The following is a 22,155-nucleotide window of genomic DNA, read 5'->3' on the forward strand; positions in this document are numbered from 1 at the left end:
TAATTTATTTTTGGTTGGGCCGCTTATATTGCGTTCGCGTAGTATCGCTCACAATAATGTTGCGTTTCTTTGTTCTTTCTGTTGCTATGTTTAAACTAAAATTATTTTACCTAACTTAATATGCAGAATCTGCACAAAACAACATGGTTCATTTAGTCAAGAAAATAATGATGTCCACTTGCTTTTTGCTGTTTGGGTTGCGAGCCTTGGTAACAAGACGACTTTATTTTCACATCACCATGTCAACGGGTCGCCATCGGGTTGATAATTCACGCGCATGTTTGGTAACGTACCGTACCGCGCAACTTTTAAGCAATTGCACAAATACTAAATTTAATTTAATTTTTTAAAGTAAGTTTTTAATTAACAATTATTAATTAAATAAGTTTAATAAAATGCTTTGTTAAATCAAAAAACATGTCCTAGACGGTAGTGATGGCAACGTTGGTGACGTAAATTAATAATAATAATTTCTGATAGAAAGGAATACGACGTTAACACGACAAGTTTTTAACTGCGAATGCAATTCTTGATAAAATTGTCGTTAGCAATCAGTGTTAGATTTCAATGTCTCATGCTGATTCCTGTGAGATAAATGTGTCCATTACATATTCGCTAAAAGACCCCAATCCCCGCTGTTCGCTAGTTAAATTTTAGCGAGTAAAACAAAAAAGCGCGATTATCAAAACATCCCCTCTGTTTGTAATCACAAAGTTACTGATTATTACTTTATTAATTTGTCGACACGTTACTTATTACTGTCGATGGTGCGTCATATTGTTCTAATTTGACGCCAGCGCAAGTTGGCAGTATGTCTCACGCAAGACGTAAAATCGCACGAATGATTCCATTAAAAAGCATAATAAAAACAAGCGATGTGTTTGTGAAACACTATGTCCCCATATATATGACCTTTGACCTTGAAGGATGACCTTGACCTTTCACCACTCCAAATGTGCAGATCCATGAGATACACATGCATGTCAAATATCAAGTTGCTAGCTTCAATATTGCAAGTGACATTAAATGAGCGATTTTGACCCATATATTTGACCTTGATGGATGACCTTGACCTTTCACCACTAAAAATGTGCAGCTCCATGAGATACACATGCCTGCCAAATATCAAGTTGCTATCTTCAATATTGCAAAAGTTATGGCAAATGTTAGTCTCTATAACGCTCAAAATCAACGAAAATTTCGTATTTCGAAAAATAATTGTAACACCTAAACAATCAGTGTTCCTTATAGCAATAACCACAATTTCAACGCTAGATGTGGTTAGATTACATAAATTTTTGTAGGTACAAAATGCTCGTTTTTATTTATTTGTGGACACAATAAATTCCATGCTATTTTCCTGCGAATATATCTATTCATACGACACACGAACATTTAAATGGTACCATGTTAAAACTATAATAAAAACGAGCATTTTGTATCCACAAACATCTGTTTTACCAGACCACATCCGGCGTTGAAATTTCGGCAATTGCCATAAGGAACAATAATTGTTAATTGTTCAGCTTTATTTTACGAAATATTGTACGAAATTTTCGTTGATTTTGAGTAGGAATGTTACTTTAAAGTTGGGGCAAACAAACAAACCAACAGACAGGGCAAAAACAATATGTCCCCCACTATAGTGGTGGGGGACATAAAAAATAATCCAGGTTAACCTTTTCCCGAAAATGAAACCGGTTAACTGGACGTTTCGGTAGGTTAACCGGTTAACCTCTTGCATGCCTAGTTTTATGTGATCTGTGTTGCGGTAGACATGCCATGTATTTCATACATGACTTCTGCACTATGTGATTTGTGTAGCCGTAGAGGGCTCTGACGTGTTATGTATTTTCTTACATGATGTATGTTGTATGTGTATTGCTGTAGGCCTACACATGATATTTTTGTGTACAGGAGTTATGTTCTTTGTGATCTGTGTTGCCGTAGACTTGCTATTTATTTCGTACATGGCTTATGTTATATGTGATCTGTGTAGCAGTAGACATTATATGTATTTCGCACATGGCTTATGCTCAATGTGATCTGTGTTGCTCTAGAGGGCTCTGACATGCTATGTATTTAGTACATGATGTATGTTCTATGTGAGCTCCGTTGCACTAGACATGACATGTATTTTGTACATGACTTGTGTTCTATGTGAGCTGTGTGGCTGTAGACATGCTATGTATTTCGTGCATGACTAATGTTCTATGTAAGCTGTGGTGCTGAATAGTGCACACTGAAAGTCGGGGACGCCTCAAGTTTTTTGTACGACTCGAAGACACACTGCAGACATGAGCGCACTTGCATTCATGCATTAACTTTAAAAGTATCTTTTGCAGGGGACTGTTATGCGATTTTTAATTCCTAATAGATACTTTTTCAAGAAATAAAATTGTGTTTTATATAGTCGTGATCACACGTGCTTTCATGATTTGACGTCTTCATTGGTGTAATTCGCAGGAAATCAATGTGTCGGAATTATAAATAGAAAAGTAATGCATTTGTGTAAAGTAATTTGTTGCGAGATGAATGTCGGTATATTCTTAAGAAATTATTTTCTATTCAGAAATGTTTAACTTTCAAACAGCGATTGTACCCATGGCTCAAGCCACACGGAGGGAATTGTGGGTAACTTATTTAGTGGCCACGCATCTGAACAAACAAACGTTGATCAGTGTCCGATATAAACGATAACGAACATAAGGTCGATTATAATATGATTTTAAACAAGGAGTACTATGGAGATACATTGTGTAAAGTGTGTGCACCGGTTCGGAATTTTTTGCAATGTTTATGAGCAGTTTTGACATGGTTTCCTTGGCCATACTCTCAAAACAGAACAACCATCGTTTTTAAGCATTGTTCACTGTTTATTTAGACAAGATTTCATGCAGTTGTTTGAGTACAGCATTCATAGGAGGTGTGCCAGTATCAGGTGTAGTAGAGTGGTTTCTTGACGTTGATGCCGTACTCTGCCAGGGCGGGACTGAGGTCTTCCATAGTCAGCACCAGCTTCTTGTCCTGCCAAATACAAGATACATTAAGATGGATCATACGCTGTGCTACATTATGATAGATCGTACGCTGTGCGGTCAGAATACACACAAATACCTAGTTAGACAAGATAGGTAGACTCAAGATGGGTTCAGGAAAATCGGGAAGTCTATCTGAATAAGAATAAACAAGGGCTGTTTGTAAAACATGCATGCCCCCCATATGGGCTGTCAGTTGTAGAAGTAGCCCTGTTGTGATACGTTTTTTGTCACTGTGACCTTGACCTTTGACCTAGTGACCTGAAAATCAATAGAGGTCTTCTGCGAGTCATGATCAATGTACCTATGAAGTTCCATGATCCTAGGCGTAAGCTTTCTTGAGTTATCATCCGGAAACCATTTTACTGTGTCAACTCACCGCGACCTTGACCTTTGACCTTGTGACCTGAAAATCAATAGGGGTCATCTGCCAGTCATGATCAATGTACCTATGAAGTTTCATGATCCTAGGCGTAAGCGTTCTTGAGTTATCAGCCGGAAACCATTTTTCTGGTTCGAGTCACTGTGACCTTGACCTTTGACCTAGTGACCTGAAAATCGATAGGAGTCATCTGCGAGTCATGATCAATGTACCTATGAAGTTTCATGATCCTAGGCGTAAGCGTTCTTAAGTTATCAGCCGGAAACCATTTTACTGGTTTGAGTCACCGTGACCTTTACCTTTGACCTAGTGACCTGAAAAATCAATAGGGGTCATCTGCGAGTCATGATCAATGTACCTATGAAGTTTCATGATCCTAGGCCTAAGCGTTCTTGAGTTATCATCCGGAAACCATTTTACTGGTTCAAGTCACCGTGACCTTGACCTTTGACCTAGTGACCTGAAAATCAATAGGGGTCATCTGCGAGTCATGATCAATGTACCTATGAAGTTTCATGATCCTAGGAGTAAGGGTTCTTGAGTTATCATCCGGAAACCATTCGGTGGACGGACGGACTGACGGACGGACCGACCAACATGTGCAAAACAATATACCCCTTCTTCTTCGAAGGGGGGCATAAATATGAGTGGCGTTCTAGGAGTACTGGGTTGTAAGCATGTGAGTAGTGTCATAGCCCTAGCAGTGTGCTCAGGCTAATTAGGGAAGATCCTTTTCACTTTTATGGATTTTTTTGTTTAAAGGATGTCTCTTCTAAATGAAAATCCAGTCTAGACGGAAAGTGTCGTTCCTTATTAGCATGTACAGGCTTATTTGGGATGACACTTTACACACATGCTTCAAGCCCAGGTGTCCCTGAACGCGCCTCATAATATACATTATATACAGGTATGTGAACAGTTTAACTCAATCAAATGTTCCAAGTCCTCTAAATACCAGCAAAAATTAACATGATCTTAATGATCTTAAATCCTTCTGTGATAGAATAAGTGTGCAATATTTTTCAAGGTTGGGGAAATGCCAAAGGTGGGCAATTTAAACTGCACTTATTTAAGAGTTCAATAGACATTGTAATGTATTGTGACCAACATTCATGGAATTGTCACTACATTTCACCACAGCACAAATGTGCACAAGAATAGTACATATAGAAATAAGAGGGCCAGAGGCCCACGGTCGCCAACCTCATACTTCAGGGAACTGAACTACTCTAAGCATTTTTTGAGATGTTTCTGAAACCATTTTCAAACTTGGCCAACATATCAATTTGAAAGTTAACAAGGTTTTACTATATCCATATAAAGAAAAATTTCCAGCCCCCTGGCGACCATGTTTTTTGGCAGACGGGAACCATTTCAGAACTCATACCAAATATTATTTGAACAAATGTTCTGACCAAGTTCCATGAAGATTTGACAAAAAAGACTTGAAGAGTGTTTGACCCGACCCCTGGCAGCCATATTTTTGGATGAACCATAACCAATTTCAAACTCAGCAGAGCTATCAAATGTTCTGACCAAGTTTCTCAAGGATTGGACCATTAATGTGACTTCTTGAGTTACCAAGGTTGTTGGCGTCGCACTTCAGTGCTGCAACTAGTATGTAATACGTTTTTTTTTTCGCTTATGGGAGGAGAAGTTATTTTACGGATCAATGTATATATTTTTGTTGTCAGAATATCTTGCATAGTGGTGATTTTTTGTGTAAATTAGTGTAAACAAGGCTATTGTCAAGCAATATGGTCCCCTACCGGCTCCACCATTGTCAGAAATTCCACCATTTTCTGAATATTTTTTTTAGTTGCCATGGCAACCACAATTTTTGACTTAGGAACAAAATAAAATGATGTGCATAATGTCCGTATTGCCATCTAGTCATGTTGAAAGCTTCATGAAAAAATATCAAGAACTTTAAAAGTTATCGCAGGATCCAGAAAACCACCATTTTCAGCAGTATTTCTAGTCTATTTGTTGCCATAGCAACCAGAATGTTTGACGTAGGAACAAAATGAAATGACGTGCATAATGTCCATATTGCCATCTATCCATGTTTCAAGTTTCATAAAAAAATATTAAGAACTTTTAAAGTTATCGCAGGATCCAGAAAAGTGTGACAGACAGACTCACAGACAGACAGACAGACAGACACACAGAGCGCAAACCATAAGTCCCCTCCGGTAAAACCGGTAGGGGACAATAAGTACTGCATTTGTGCCTATTACATTTACTACAACATTTATTGCCAATAATGCAAAGCTAATTCTTTTAATTAATAACTGATCACAGGGACTGGGCAAATACGCATACCGGTGAAACTTTCTGGTTTTGTATAAAAACAAAACTTCTTTGTTCCACTATCCTAGCAACCACCTAGTTACTAATAAAGGCGCTATAGAGCGCGACACGTATTATTTATTGTGATAATGAGTCTTGATAAAGGAAGCAGCCGCTTATCAATGAGGAGCACCATCACAGCACCCCAGTCTCTTAACTATCAAGTCCTCCTACAGGTTTTTTTTTTAAGAACAAAATAAAGAAGGCCGCAGGCCTGACCCGTATCTTGCCAGTGGTATGGACCCTTTGGTATGGACCTTTAACCCCGCTCACTATCCAGCGTTTAAACTTCCGGGTTTACATTTAAACCGACTATTAATAGCTTATTAATATCTTAGTTAGAAGGTGATTTTTCAAGCGGTTCCGTAGTGTAGTGGTTACACGCTCGCTTCACATGTGAGAGGCCCAAGGTTCGAGCCCCAGTAGAATCAAATTATTTTATTTTTGTTCTATGTTAACTGTTTGTTTTGATGTAGACATTTTAGTTTAAATAAATATGCTGTTTTATTGTAACCATTTTTTGTTTTTTATTATGCCCATGAAATATATGTGTGAGAGGGTGGGGGGGGGGGGGGGTTCGTTAACACATTAAAACTTGTACAGTGTTTTCATATCAATGAGTACTCAACCCCTATCATAAAGGGGCAACGTAAGAATAAGTTCAGAATCATCTCCCCTTGAAGTTGAGAAAAATATGAAATTACGCTTACAAGATGAAGCAGATTTTTTAAAACCTACACAGTTCTGTTCCATTAATGAAAACTGCACACGGATGCCAGTAAAAAAAAAAGTAAACCAATGTAAACAAGAGCACTGCATAACGGGTGCCACGCTCGGCTGCGAAAGCTTGTCACAATTTTTTTTTTTTTAGAGGTCACAGTGACCTTGAGCTTTGACCTAGTGACCCAACAAGAGATGTGTTTGTCAGAAACACAATGCCCCCTACTGCGCCACTTTGAAATAAAATTTCTATTTATCATTTGGCAGGTATAGAAATCATCTCCCTTTAAAGCTTATTACTTCCCTTGCATTTTTTCCAATCCAACCAGGGGGGGGGGGGGGGGGGGGGGGGGTCTGTAGACAGTCAAAAATGACCAAGTCAGACATCACTGACGTATTTGCCTGTGGTTTATCAAAGAGATCATAGCCAGAGTTTGACATGTATCTGTGGACATCTGTGGACATAAGTCCACAGGTATGTAATGAACACTACTATAAACAACTAAGTACATGGGAGAAATGATAATTATATCATTTAATAAAAACCTTTGACAAATCAATCATTTGAGTTATAAATAATAAAAATAATAAATCTGTACAGTAACTGTGAAAAGAACTTCAATTCTTGGTAAGGAAATATATAATATGAGATTTATAATTATATAAATTACTTCCCTTGAAAATAATTGTCTCTAACAAATCTCTATTTTTAGTAGCAAATAATTAAAAGCCACTACCGTGACTGTAGATTCACCACTCAAAATGTGCAGCTCCATGAGATACACATGCATGCCAAATATATAAAGTGGCTATGTTCAATATTGAAGAATTATCTCCCTTTAAAGCTTATTACTTCCCTTAAATGTGTATTTTTTACCGTAGACCTTGACGTTGACCTTTTACCACAATGTGTTTGTCAGAAACACAATGCCGCCTACTGCGCCGCTTTGATTTATTTAACAAAAATATATACGTAGGCAGGTCAGATAACTATGTCCATTTAAAGCTTATTACTTCCCTTGACTTTGTTTTTTCGACCCTAGACCTTGAAGGATGATGTTCACCTTGAAATTTTACCACTCAAATGTGCAGCTCCATGAGATACACATGCATGCCAAATATCAAGTTGCTATCTTCAATATTTATAAGTTATGGCCAATGTTAAGGTTTTAGCACAACGCCTACGGCGGACGTCGGACGACGAGCTGGCACTGACAATAGCTCGGGTTTCCTCCGAAAACAGCCTCGCTAATAAAATGAACTATGAAATATTTGGGGGTTACAACACAAATCATAGATAATGGTTATTTGGGGGTTATAACACAAAATCATAGATAATGGTTATTTGGGGGTTATAACACAAAATCATAGATAATGGTTATTTGGGGGTTATAACACAAAATCATAGATAATGGTTATACCAGTATCTTTTTCTATTTTGTTTAAAATAATCGGCAAATATATAAATATTTACAGTAGAAAAAAAAACGTTCCATGTAACTTCATTGAGTGCCTTTTACACTGAAATTCCCGACACCCTTTGATGCTTTGCATTAATACTTATCTTGTACATAAGTCATATTAAGAAAAATTCCCTTCCCCGTGGTTGCCATGTATACGAACAGACCAGAACCATTTCCGAACTCAGCCCATATATAATTAGAACAAATGTTCTAACCAAGTTTCAAGAAGATTGGACAATACATTTTACTTGGAGAATGTTCACAAGGATTTACTATAGCCATATCAGAAAAAAATGCCATGTCCCCTGGCAGCCACGTTTTTTAACCAACCGGAACCATTTTTTAACTTAATATATTATCGGGAAAATCTTCTGACCAAATGTGGCCTCAAGAGTGTTAACAAGGCAAATGTTGTAGAAGCACAACAGATGGCGGATTAAAGTCGATTACAAAAGTTCATCATGAGCACCATGTCCTTAGGTGAGCTAAAAATATAATGACAGTAGAATGGTTTTCTGACAACGCATATTTTTAAGTTGGTTGTGTGAAGTCGCAGTGCACCAAAGTCCACCATTTGAAGATTTTAAGAATCATTTAATGAAATTAGAACACTAGTTTAGTGTTAAATACAGATAACTTCATTTAGAGCCTTACCTAGTGATTCATGTTTTTGTGTCTATCATATAAACTCATCTGTATTCAACATTTATCTGGTATTCTATTTTTATTAATCATTTTCACATTTGTTCTGTCTTCTTGCCCTGATGCCAGTTACCTTGCCCTTGTTCTTGTTGCTGACCCCGCCCTTCATCTTACAGTGCTGCAGCGCGTCGTTAGCGATGTCAGAGACGAACTTCTGGGCAGCCAATGACACCAGCCTCACGCTAAAACACAGGGGAAAAAAGCATTGAGAGCAACAGAGATAGGGAAGGAACAGGGCATTTAGTGCATAAAACATTACGTGGACCACAGCATTCAGCCCAACAGAGGTAGGAAATAATATACTAAACAACTTTGATTAATGTCGGCTAAAATCACGCACAATACTACTGAACAACTAATATGAATACCCTTCCAATACTACTTAACAACTTACATGACTACCTGCAAAATACTACTAAACAACTTAAATGAATGCCCGCTCCCACACAAAACTAATAAATGACTTACATGAATACCAACACAATACTACTTAATGACTTTCATGAATACTAGCACAACACTACTTAATGACTAACATGATTACTGGCAAAATACTACTTAATCACTAACATGAATACAAGCACAATACTACTTAATGATTTACATGCCAACACAATACTACTTAATCACTTACATGAAAACCTGCACAAAACTTCTTGACGACTTATATGAATAGCAACACAATACTGCTTAATTACTTACACAAATAACAACACAATACTACTAAACAACTTATATGAATACCTGCACAATACTACTTAATGACTTTCATGAATACCCACAGAATACTTCTTAATGACTTACATGGATATACTACTTAATGACTTAAATAAATACCCACACGTTACTTCTAAACATACCCACTCAAAACTAAATAATTAACATGAATACCTGCAGAATACTTCTTAATGAATTAAATGAATACCTGCACAATACTACTTTATGACTAACATGAATACCAACACAGTACTACTTATGACTAACATGAATACCAACACAATACTACTTTATGACTTACATGAATACCAACACAATACTACTTAATGACTTAAATAAATACCAACACAATGCTACTTAATGACTTACATGAATACCAACACAATACTACTTCATGACTTACATGAATACCAACACAATACTACTTAATGACTTAAATGAATACCAACACAATACTACTTTATGACTAAAATGAATACCAACACACTACTACTTTATGACTTGAATGATTACCAACACAATACTACTTTATAACCTACATGACTAACTGCACAATACTTTTTGATGACTTATATGAATATTAACACAATACTTCTTAATTCCTTACACAAATACCCACATAATACTACTAAACAACTCAACATGAATACCCGAACAATACTACTTAATGACTTACATGATTACTGGCACTACACTACTTAATGACTTACATGAAAACCAAAGCAATACTACTAAACAACTTACATGAATACCTGCACAAAATTACACAATGACTCAAATTTATACCTGTATTATAGTACTTAACGACTTCCAAGAATACCTGAACAATACTACTTAATGACTTACACGAATAACCATCCAATAGTACTAAACAACTTACCGGTATAAAACAAGAGATGTGTTTGTGAGAAACACAATGCCCACTACTGCGCCGCTTTGATTTATTTTTATCATTAGGCAGGTGCAGATAATTATCTTCCGTTAAAGCTTATTACTTCCCTTGGATATGTTTTTTTGACCTTTGACCTTGAAGGATGACCTTGACCTTTCACCTCTCAAAATGTGCAGCTCCATGTGATACACATGCATGCCAAATATCTTCAATATTGCAAAAGTTATTTCAAAACTTTAACCAAGGTTAAAGTTTTGGGACAGACAGACAGACACACACAATGACAGACAGACAGGCCAAAAACACTATACCCCCGATCATTCGATCCGGGGGCATAACAACCTGCACAATACTACATTATGACTTTCATGAATACCGGTACTCGCACAATACTACTTAAGGACTTACATGAATACCAACAAAATACTACTTAATGACTAACATGAATACCAACAAAATACTACTTAATGACTAACATGAATACCCGCACAATACTACTTAATGACTTATATGAATACATACACAAAACTACTTAATGACTTTCATGAATACCGACACAATACTACTTAATGACTTCAATGAATACCAGCACAATACTACTTAATGACTTATACGAATACATGCACAATACTACTTAATGACTTTCATGAATACTGGCACAATACTACTTAATGACTTTCATGAATACTGGCACAATACTACTTAATGACTAACATGAATACTCGCACAATACTACTTAAAGCCTTAATTGAATACCAGCACAATACTAATTACAAATTACCTTAAATACCTGCACAGTACTACTACACAATTACCTTGAATACGTGCACAATACTACTTAATGCCTTACATGAACACTTGCACAATAATACTTAACGACTTACATGAATACGAACACAATACTACTTTATGACTTACATGAATACCAGCACAATACCACTTAACTACTACCATCACTACCCGGACCATACTATTTAACAACTTACATTCGTGGGTCTGTTGGCTCAAACCCCGCACGGCTGAGGTAGTGTGCTGTAACAGAATCTGGAATCTGAAAAAAAATTGAATTATGGACGTATTAATAACTAGAGTTATTGTGAAGAGTTTGTTCTTGGTAAGCAATCAAACATTTCGAAAGAATCAACTATTCTTGCGTTATTCTAAAACATATGGTGCTACTTATTATTTATCTTCAATATTGCATACTATATTATTAAACAGGAGCAATTCAAGTAGCATATTGTTTGAAATCAGCACGTCAAAATATCACAACATAATTGTATGTCATATTCAACAAGAGATGTGTTTGTCAGAAACACAATGCCCCCTATTGCGCCGCTTTGAAGCCATTTATTTGACCTTGAAGGATGACCTTGACCTTTCACCACTCAAAATGTGCAGCTCCACAAGAAGTAACTAAGTGATTGAATGGAGAAATGATTTTTTTCTTTTTTTTTTGCCCTTTGACCTTAAAGCATGACCTTGACCTTTCAGCACTCAAAATGTGCAGCTCCACGAGATACACATGCATAACAAATATGAAGTTGCTGTGTTCAATATCTAAAAAGCTATGATAGAACTTTAACGAAGGTTAAAGTTTTAGGAAAGAAAAATACAATATTTGACCTTGAAGGATGACCTTGACCTTGACTTTTCACCACTCAAAATGAGCAGCTCCATGAGATACACATGCATGGTAAATATCAAGTTGCTATGTTCAATATTGCAAAAGTTATCAAACTTTAACCAAGGTTAAAGTTTTGGGACAGAATGACAGACGGACGGACGGACAGACAGACAGACAGACAGGACAAAAATAATATACCCCGATCTATCGATCAGGGGGCATAAAAACTCACATATGACATACTGTAAGACTAAACAGTTAAAGTGATCATTGTAGTTCATGCACATACAAATGTACCTTACAAACCATCAATGTGAAAAAGAGAATGCATGTATGTATGAACAACAAACACTCCGGAACTGGTCTTTAGTATATCTTGAGACTCATGTTTATTTCCTAAGTAGGGGTACTACCGTGGGGGTGTAGTCATCTAACTGCTGCACGAACTCCACTAGGGGCACACCGGGCGCCCTGGGCTCCTGCTTCACGGGCTGGATGAGGCCTGACATGCCCGTGGCCGGGGGATTCATGGTGGAAATGGCTAGAGGGTCATCTGAAACAGCAGGACAGATACATACAATGGGCAGAACAAGACCAGAGTGAATCTTGTAACAGTATAAGAGCACTTATGTTACGATGACCTAAGCTTTTAGCAATGGCCTAAAATTGATTGCTAACAAAACAAACGATGTTTGTAAAACACACATGCCCCTTGCCCCAACTTACAATAAATTTTACATGGTTTCAATCCTCCTGACAATTACACATCAGCAATATATGGCTAATGAAACTGGCTGGAACAGTTTTTTTAAACACCATGTCAAACAGTTTAAATTGTAGCTAAAGAAACTTCAGCGTACAGTTTATATAGTATTGACAGACCTGTACGCTGAAGCTAACCCCGTATCGAAAGTCAACCAGAGTCGTAACATATTTATGTCATGCTATAAATCAAAGAAAGCTCATTTTCTTGGATACATTTCTACATATATTGGTGAATGAATATAAATTTCTGCATCGAGGAATATTTTAAGGTTCAAATGTTTCAAATGCATCTTACAATAGATGACAATAACTCTGATCAGTCTGAAATTCACAATTTTGACGCCATTGTTGCTTTGTCACGTGACGAGTTTTCATTTGGATACTTTCGAATAAACCTTGACATTTATGCTGAAATTGTAAACAATACTTTCGTTTTCTGAAACCTATTATTTGTGATTAACAACTTACGTCTGGTGGATTATAAGACTGATTTCATTGTGAATCAGGTAGTTTTATATAATATTTACTTTGACTTTGTATTGACACTACAATTTGTTTACAAAATAAGCCAGAATAATTAAAATACCGGGAAATGTCATTCTGAATTTGAAAACACCTGAGCACATGGTTTGTTACTAAAAATGGAAATGACGTCATATGACCGTGAAATCTCGGGAGATTCGCATTTCAAGAAAGTCTGTCAGATCGCCGTTTTTCTCGATATGTAAGAGCAGAATAGATACATTTTAAATGTTTAAGATAGTATTTTGTGAAAGAATATATCAGTAAAATGAGAAAAATGTCAATCTTTCCAATCAAGTGGTTGATTTGGGCCAACAACTGCATTTAAAAGCTGTTTTGGACCGGTCTTTGTTAACTGTCAACTTTTCGGGAATTTCTGGTTGACTTTCCTAATGGGGTTAATCCATAAAGGCGCGCCAGTCAAAAATCATAAAAAGCGACATTTAAAGTTATGGAAGCCAGAACTATTTACATTGATGAAGCATTTATGACTCCAGTACCTTGTACTGCCAAATAATGAGGGCATTGATTTATATTCAGATGGTGTTTTATCAAAACTTCTTAAAAGTTCTTCTTTGTGGGTATTATTTGTACTAAAATAAGGATGACATATTCATAGTTCAATACATATTTTTTTTTTGGTTGCCATAGAAACCAGAATTCTTGTTGTATGAACAAAATGAAATGACGTGCATAATCTCCATATTGCCATTTATCCATGTGTCAAGTTTCATGAAAAAATATGAAGAACTTATAAGTAATAGCAGGATCCAGAAAATTGTGACGGACAGACTGCCAGACAGACAGACAGACAGACAGACAAAGCGCAAACCATAAGTCTCCTTCGGTTTCACCGGTAGGGGACAATAAATCTCAAATCTATTTCCTCAAGATATAAAACATAAGGGTTACAATGCACTTTATTTTCAATGACAAAAATACATCCACATATAAAGAAAGACACAACAAATGCCTTTACAACATAGGATACACAAGGATAACAAATTGTAAAGACTATCGGTAGGCAAATATATGAAACAAAAATGAAGAAGGAAGCATTTTTTAAACATGGCCTATCACTGACAGCACATACCACATTGACAAAAAAGCAGTTTGACAATAAGGGCAGTATTTTGGCATTGCATGTCTAAACTGTTGCTTACATGTTAATATTTGTGCCAAGGCATTTAATAATCCTTCAGTATTCAATTAAGATGTATTTTGAGAAAATCCAAGATGGCTTGTAGGTCAGAAATCTAAAATCTTATCAATGCAAAAATTGTGTCACTATTTTACAGGATTTTAGAGTTTCTTTTAACATTTAACATTATCGCATGTACCCCAATAGTTTGAAATGTACACATCTGAAAAACATGATGACATCTGTGAGAAAGTCCAAAATAACAAGATTGTATGGATCAATGTTTAATCTAAATCACATGAAAATGTATGCATTGACATTTCATACCATTTTAACTAGAATAAGTTCTCAAGTATTGCAATACTACTCTGTAAGAGAATGACAATGTTACACAATTAAATACTTATGTAAAAATAATCACAATAAATACATATAACTACAACCTTGAACTAAATACACAACAAAACAAAAACAACCTAATTGCATAATATGACTAGCCTCCACTATCTCCCTAGACTACTTCTGAACACAAAACACTGCATATTCATCCTACCTAAAGCTGGTAACAGAAAATGGTATGGGAAAAAATAAAAACATTTCTAATGATCAATGGCCTAGTTTAAAGCATAGCAACCAGTTCATTGCCATACAACGGCATACATATGTTTGTTGTAATATCTAAGTAAAGTTTAGAAAAAAGAAATTTTTGTTATTTACAATATACATAGAGATTCTGTCAAAAGAACTGAGACATTCAACAATAAGTATGATTAATGTTAAATGCAAAATATGTAAAGGCATGGTTTATATTGGGAATCAACATTTTGCAATAACCAGTCATTTAGCTCTGATCGTAATATGTAAGTAACAAGAATTACGTAAGATATTGAAATCAACCCAGTTAATTTATTTCTGAGACCTAATAGTCACAAATATACACTGAATGCTACAGAAATCTGAAAGTAAATGTCTCTATACATATGCAACACTTAAAATTTGTTTTTACAATATATATCTCAATATATTGAAAATACATGATGCTCTTTCACAAATGGCAGTGCAGAATACCAAGAGACATCAAAGGTCTACATGTATATTTGTTTAAAATAATTTTCCAAGTATTTATTAAATGGTTTCTTATGTCTCGTTTGATTTATAATATATTTTTTTAAATTGCAAAAAGTTGCTATAAGAAGGTGCAAGAAAATTAGTAGCAGTAGCAAAATTGTAGCAGTATATAGATCCATGTACACTATTGATAACGCTAGTGGGATTTTAGCTCAGCATGCACTACCATCCCTGTATCAATAATGTGCATCAATAAGACCACTGCTACAATTTTGCTACTACTAATTTATTGTGAAATTTATTGTTAGCTTTCATGACCCTTCTACTGCAGGGATGTAAAAACACATGTATGAGCAGGTGTTCACAAGACCTTGACACATAAAATGTGTGCCAGGCCCCTTGATTTATGAGAAAACTCCACTGTACAAGATGTACTTAAGGAAAAAATCTGGACAACTGCGGGCATATGGTACATTATAACACTGTACCATTGTCTTTATTATATGGTGATACCAATTAAAGGTATTTTCTAAGAGATATCACATTCATGATAGTCTGCATTGAAATACAATTGAAGCAAACAGAATTACTTATTATCAATAAACATTAAGTTGTGCCAACATAACAAACAAGGGAGAAAATTGCTTTAAAAGGCTGTGCATTGCCATTTTATGAGTAACATCCCGTCCATGAAAATACATTTTTATATTTTAATGTTTATTTTTTTACAAATGACAAAGTTGGATAAAAACGAGAGCTGCCAAAAAAGTGTGCTAGACTTTTTTCACTTTGATCGTAAAATGTATGGTTTTTGTCAGTCAGTGAGATTATCAAATTACAGATCTACATGTCATAGAAGCAAGCTACTCAACTGTTTTAAATTGTAATTATTATAAACAAATTAACATACTTTCATACTTTGCACCAGATATTTACTTGGACTAAAGTCTTATCGACTTTGACCCATGAACAATTGTACAGCCCGCATTATTGCTTTATCGACTTTGACCCATGAACAATTGTACAGCCCGCATTATTGCTTTATACTAAGAGTTTTGTCTGCAAGAACTGTAGCTGATAGAAGAAGCTCAGTGCCTTATGGTGCTGCATTAGACTGATACAATGTTGAGAGCCTTGCTGCAGTAGACTGATACAAGGTTGAGAGCCTTGCTGCAGTAGATTGATACAAGGTTGAGAGCCTGGCTGCAATAAACTGATACAAGGTTGAGAGCCTTGCTGAAGTAGACTGATACAATGTTGAGAGCCTTGCTGCAGTAGACTGATACAAGGTTGAGAGCCTTGCTGCAGTAGACTGATACAAGGTTGAGAGCCTTGCTGCAGTAGATTGATACAAGGTTGAGAGCCTTGCTGCAATAAACTGATACAAGGTTGAGAGCCTTGCTGAAGTAGACTGATACAATGTTGAGAGCCTTGCTGCAGTAGACTGATACAAGGTTGAGAGCCTTGCTGCAGTAGACTGATACAAGGTTGAGAGCCTTGCTGCAGTAGACTGATACAAGGTTGAGAGCCTTGCTGCAATAGACTGATACAAGGTTGAGAGCCTTGCTGAAGTAGATTGATACAATGTTGAGAGCCTTGCTGCAGTAGACTGATACAAGGTTGAGAGCCTTGCTGCAATAGACTGATACAAGGTTGAGAGCCTTGCTGAAGTAGACTGATACAAGGTTGAGAGCCTTGCTGCAGAAGACTGATACAAGGTTGAGAGCCTTGCTGCAGTAGACTGATACAAGGTTGAGAGCCTTGCTGCAGTAGACTGATACAAGGTTGACAGCCTTGCTGCAGTAGACTGATACAAGGTTGAGAGCCTTGCTGCAATAAACTGATACAAGGTTGAGAGCCTTGCTGCAGTAGACTGATACAAGGTTGAGAGCCTTGCTGCAATAAACTGATACAAGGTTGAGAGCCTTGCTGCAGTAGACTGATATAAGGTTGAGAGCGTTGCTGCAGTAGACTGATACAATGTTGAGAGCCTTGCTGCAGTAGACTGATACAAGGTTGAGAGCCTTGCTGCAATAGACTGATACAAGGTTGAGAGCCTTGCTGCAGTAGACTGATACAAGGTTGAGAGCCTTGCTGCAGTAGACTGATACAAGGTTGAGAGCGTTGCTGCAGTAGACTGAAACAAGGTTGAGAGCCTTGCTGCAGAAGACTGATACAAGGTTGAGAGCCTTGCTGCAGAAGACTGATACAAGGTTGAGAGCCTTGCTGCAGTAGATTGATACAAGGTTGAGAGCCTTGCTGCAGTAGACTGATACAAGGTTGAGAGCCTTGCTGCAGTAGACTGAAACAAGGTTGAGAGCCTTGCTGCAGTAGACTGATACAAGGTTGAGAGCCTTGCTGCAGTAGACTGATACAAGGTTGAGAGCCTTGCTGCAGTAGACTGATACAAGGTTGAGAGCCTTGCTGCAGAAGACTGATACAAGGTCGAGAGCCTTGCGGTGAAAAGGATTGGAAAACTGTATAACCACATCAGACTATGACCAGGGCACAAAGTAACAGTATTTTGATAGCCTTGGGCTCGGACTACATGTTTTTGCCACAGACAGTTCTTTGAAAAAACATTCACAATGTAAACATTTAAATAATTAAAATATAAAAGTAAGTTAAAATATAATATGTATATTGACTAGGCTATGTAATAAACATTTAAATATATCCTTCAATTTAATATGGTTTAGCACTAAAAAGCACTAAAATAAACAACTTTCACCGTCTAATGTAGACATTTTCTACTTGGATTTTAGCTTCACTCTCTAAGGCTGAGTCAGCCCGTTAAAAATATATCTTAAATCAATTAACAAATTAAACATTGTTTACAAAACTACAAAAATGAACATTCTGGATAAAACAAGGTTTTGGCAAGAAAATTAAAACACACTTTCCTTAGTTAAAACATCTGTATACTGTATACAAACAAATAAAAACATACAGGATTTCATTTTTAAGTACAATAATTCAATACTTAGTACAGGTCAAATAATTAAAACAATTTAGGTTAGAGTTATAGAAAAGTTTGTATCCATTATACAATAATACATAAGGACACAAACTTCAAGTTAATTAAAAAAAATACAATATACATTTTTGCTACATTACAATATACAATAACAATGCAGGCAAAGACATAACAATCATTTTAAAAAAGGATTATGTAAACACAAAATTAATTCATAGTAATACAGTTTGTGGTGAACTGTTACTGATTGCAATGTTAGAATATTTCAATTGTTACAGATTTATGGATGCATAATGATACTGACAGCTTTAAAGGTACTGTCAACCGCGATTGACGAAAAAAGAAAAGTTAAAAAATACCGTATTTTTTTTACAATTATTAAAATTGATTAAAACATCGTGACTGGTATATTGCATTACTTGAAAAAAGTTGTTAAGTTTTCATATTTTCAGTAGTGATATTTTAATCAATATAAACTATTAATTGTAAAAAATACGGTATTTTAACACTTTTCTTTTTTCGTCAATCGTGGTTGACAGTCCCTTTAATGTACTTAATCAGCTTTTCAACAACACGTCAACAGTGTTGTTATCACATTATCACATTTTTTTAAAAGAACATCAGCAGACTTGTTAATAGATCTTGATATTTGCACAGTCTCTTACAAACACAGATAATCAATAGCCTTAAGACAGCTTATTGAATAATTCCATTACCAAAACAAGTTAAGGTCAATTTATTCACTGGCTACCTTATATTTGATAGCTAATTTTCTGCATCATTAGATGGATAAGCAACATTTGCATGTAGGACAAAAGATGGCACTTATGGAAGACAAAAATATCTACTGTGACTAAAACAAAGAAATAAGCTGTATAAATGTTCATGTAAGTTTTAACAGCAATAAAATAGCATGTCCAACTATCCAGCAAATCCAGCCATAGCAGAACCAGACCAAACTCAAACCCAGATGATATTGTGCTTGAAAATAAATACCAGGGTACATGATGCACAGCTCATAAGCATATTCAACTAATATGATAAACACTAACTCTAACAAAACATATGTCTAAATTTAAAGGAAATATTTCATTATCAAAATCCTACAGGTAAATTTGAAATTTACATAACACTTAACATGAAATTGACAAGATTCTATATCAACAAGGGCTGTTTGTAAAACATGCATGCCCCCCATATGGGCTCTCCGTGGTAGTGAGAGCCATTGTGTGAATATGTTTTTTGTCACTGTGACCTTGACCTTTGACCTAGTGACCTGAAAATCAATAGGGGTCATCTGCCAGTCATGATCAATGTACCTATGAAGTTTCATGATCCTAGCCATAAGCACTCTTGAGTTATCATCCAGACACCATTTTACTATTTCGGGTCACCGTGACCTTGACGTTTGACCTAGTGACCTGAAAATCAATAGGGGTCATCTGCGAGTCATGATCATTCTACCTATCAAGTTTCATGATCCTAGGAATAAGCGTTCTTCAGTTATCATCCTGAAACCATTTTACTATTTCGGGTCATCGTGACCTTGACCTTTGACCTAGTGACCTGAAAATCAATAGGGGTCATCTGCGAGTCATGATCAATCTACCTATAAAGTTTCATGATCCTAGGCCTAAGCGTTCTTGAGTTATCATCTGGAAACCATTTTACTATTTCGGGTCACTGTGACCTTGACCTTTGACCTAGTGACCTCAAAATCAATAGGGGTCATCTGCGAGTCCTGATCAATCTACCTATCAAGTTTCATGATCCTAGGCCTAAGTGTTCTTGAGTTATCATCCGGAAACCATTTTACTATTTCGGGTCACTGTGACCTTGACCTTTGACCTAGTGACCTAAAATCAATAGGGGTCATCTACGAGTCATGATCAATCTACCTATCAAGTTTCATGATCCTAGGCCTAAGCGTTCTTGAGTTATCATCCGGAAACCATTTTACTATTTCGGGTCACCATGACCTTGACCTTTGACCTAGTGACCTCAAAATCAATAGGGGTCATCTGCGAGTCATGATCAATGTACCTATGAAGTTTCATGATCCTAGGCCCAAGCGTTCTTGAGTTATCGTCTGACAACCACCTGGTGGACGGACCGACCAACCGACATGAGCAAAGCAATATACCCCCTGTTCTTCGAAGGGGGGCATAATAAGTGATATCATTGTATGCTTGTGACATGTAACAACAACAACAATAAATATGTACATATACAGGTACATAATTGTTCAGCAAAATAAAATCCATTTGTTCAGAAAACACTCATATTAAACAATTTTTTTCAGTATCATAATTAAATATACATTTTGAATACGAATTTCTCCGTACAAAGTACTGAACATGTGTATTTTTCCAATGCTCTACTTAGAATTTTACATATTTCGTGTTAAATTTACATACAAAATAAAATGATGTTGCATTTCTGGGAAAAAAGTTTTGATTTTTGGTATATTATTCTATATGTAAGTCACAGGTTAGGCACAGATTGAAGCACTTAATTCATATTTCTCTTAATTGTTCTTCAAGGTCAGCTATATTATCATCTTTAGAAAATATCCAATTATACAATATATAATAATAATATAGATGACAATCAGGCTGTAGTTTTATGGTATATCAACAGAGAATCTGGGCTCTGTATCTGTAGAATAAACTTTCATTTTCTCTTCGGAAAGGTGTGGTGTTTCTGCCTTCATGCGCCAGTGGTAGACTATTTCCTGGTCTGAGGGGCAAGTCTTCCTGAACGTTGTGCTGGTGTAGGCTCGCCCCATGTAGCGCCAGATTGCCTTCATGGATGACGGAATCTCAAAATCCTTCAGTGCCTTACAAGCCACTCGAATATGCTGGAGTTTAGGCAAGACTAGGCAATCCAGATTGGAGATGGTCTCCCCACAGAGGTACGGCATACCAGCCTTCTCCAAGAACGCATCCAGAGACCCTAGCTCCTTCAACAAGCTCTCTGGACTATTCTTCACTTGCTTTATGAAGAAGGAAAACTTGGAGAAAAAGTTCAGACATACAGCATTGGCCTCAACATTATCATAACGCAAATCAGGGTAAGGAAAGTTTTTGTCCAAATATTGGACAATCTCATCATTATCTGACAGGATCTCATCGCCATGTTTCAGCACAGGCAGGCGATTGGCCAGTTTCTTGAACTCCTCCGGGGGGCGGGACATGCTGATGGTGATCACGTCATAGGTTAGCTCCCCCTCTCGGGCCTTCAGATCTAGTATCATGTACACCATCTGGCAGAACGGACAGGCACCGTAGTTCAACCCATTCTCACCAGACTTCACATACAGCTGTACATAGTTGGTGGGCACACCACTGCCTCCATTGGTATCCCCCATCATTGATTATACTGATAACGGTAATTGCAAACTTAATGAAGAGAAGATACTGTTACAATAGATCAACAAGTGTCTGGTTACAGTATATCCAATGTGCAATTTAACTCCTGTCTCTTCAGTTTCAAGTATATGCTTGTATCTTGGAAGAAAAACCAGAATATAAAGAGCGCACAGAAGTGTTACTAGGACTGACAAGCCCAAATGCAGAAAGGTAGATGACTCTTAACATCCACAGCAAAGGAAGAGAACTGCATGTTAACCCTCAAACCTGAAGAGACAGGAAAACAAGAGTTAACAGCGCAAGCAGACAGGACACACGTTTATGTTAAATATTCCATAAACAGCACCAGAATAACCAGGCTTTATTTTTATTTTATTTTTTTAAACAAACTTATATACCTTGCATACATGTACTTTTT

At 36.5% G+C, this 22,155-nt stretch overlaps 3 protein-coding genes across 10 annotated transcripts in view; 1 reads left to right on the forward strand and 2 right to left on the reverse strand.

Moving 5' to 3' along the window:
• Nucleotides 1-22,155, forward strand: part of LOC127881738 (60S ribosomal protein L30-like) — a 332,547-nt gene that overhangs the window by 207,431 nt on the left and 102,961 nt on the right. The gene's annotated exons all lie outside the window — the stretch shown is intronic.
• Nucleotides 1-22,155, reverse strand: part of LOC127881737 (transcription initiation factor TFIID subunit 10-like) — a 98,501-nt gene that overhangs the window by 73,773 nt on the left and 2,573 nt on the right. Inside the window, exons 1-5 of one of the 8 annotated variants that reach the window (XM_052429822.1) lie at nt 13,245-13,272; nt 12,307-12,446; nt 11,253-11,317; nt 8,731-8,839; nt 2,712-3,027 (exon numbers count right to left, since the gene is read on the reverse strand). In XM_052429822.1, coding sequence (XP_052285782.1) covers nt 2,938-3,027; nt 8,731-8,839; nt 11,253-11,317; nt 12,307-12,446; nt 13,245-13,257 — 417 coding nt within the window. In that variant the 5' untranslated portion in view covers nt 13,258-13,272 and the 3' untranslated portion in view covers nt 2,712-2,937. Of the gene's footprint in view, nt 1-2,711; nt 3,028-8,730; nt 8,840-11,252; nt 11,318-12,306; nt 12,447-12,953; nt 13,033-13,244; nt 13,273-17,747; nt 22,005-22,155 lie in introns of those variants that run through there. The other 7 variants (XM_052429824.1, XM_052429823.1, XR_008050232.1 and 4 more) reach the window with 7 other exon arrangements.
• LOC127832331 (uncharacterized) lies at nt 14,083-18,247 on the reverse strand. The gene is made up of 3 exons (XM_052357733.1): nt 18,236-18,247; nt 17,042-17,884; nt 14,083-17,008 (listed from the first exon to the last, which is right to left on the reverse strand). Exons 1-3 carry the CDS (start codon nt 18,245-18,247, stop codon nt 16,499-16,501), a joined length of 1,365 nt encoding a protein of 454 aa, XP_052213693.1. The 3' UTR covers nt 14,083-16,498.

This window comes from Dreissena polymorpha, chromosome 5 (genome assembly GCF_020536995.1).
Source record: "Dreissena polymorpha isolate Duluth1 chromosome 5, UMN_Dpol_1.0, whole genome shotgun sequence".
Classification (NCBI taxonomy): Eukaryota; Metazoa; Mollusca; class Bivalvia; order Myida; family Dreissenidae; genus Dreissena; species Dreissena polymorpha.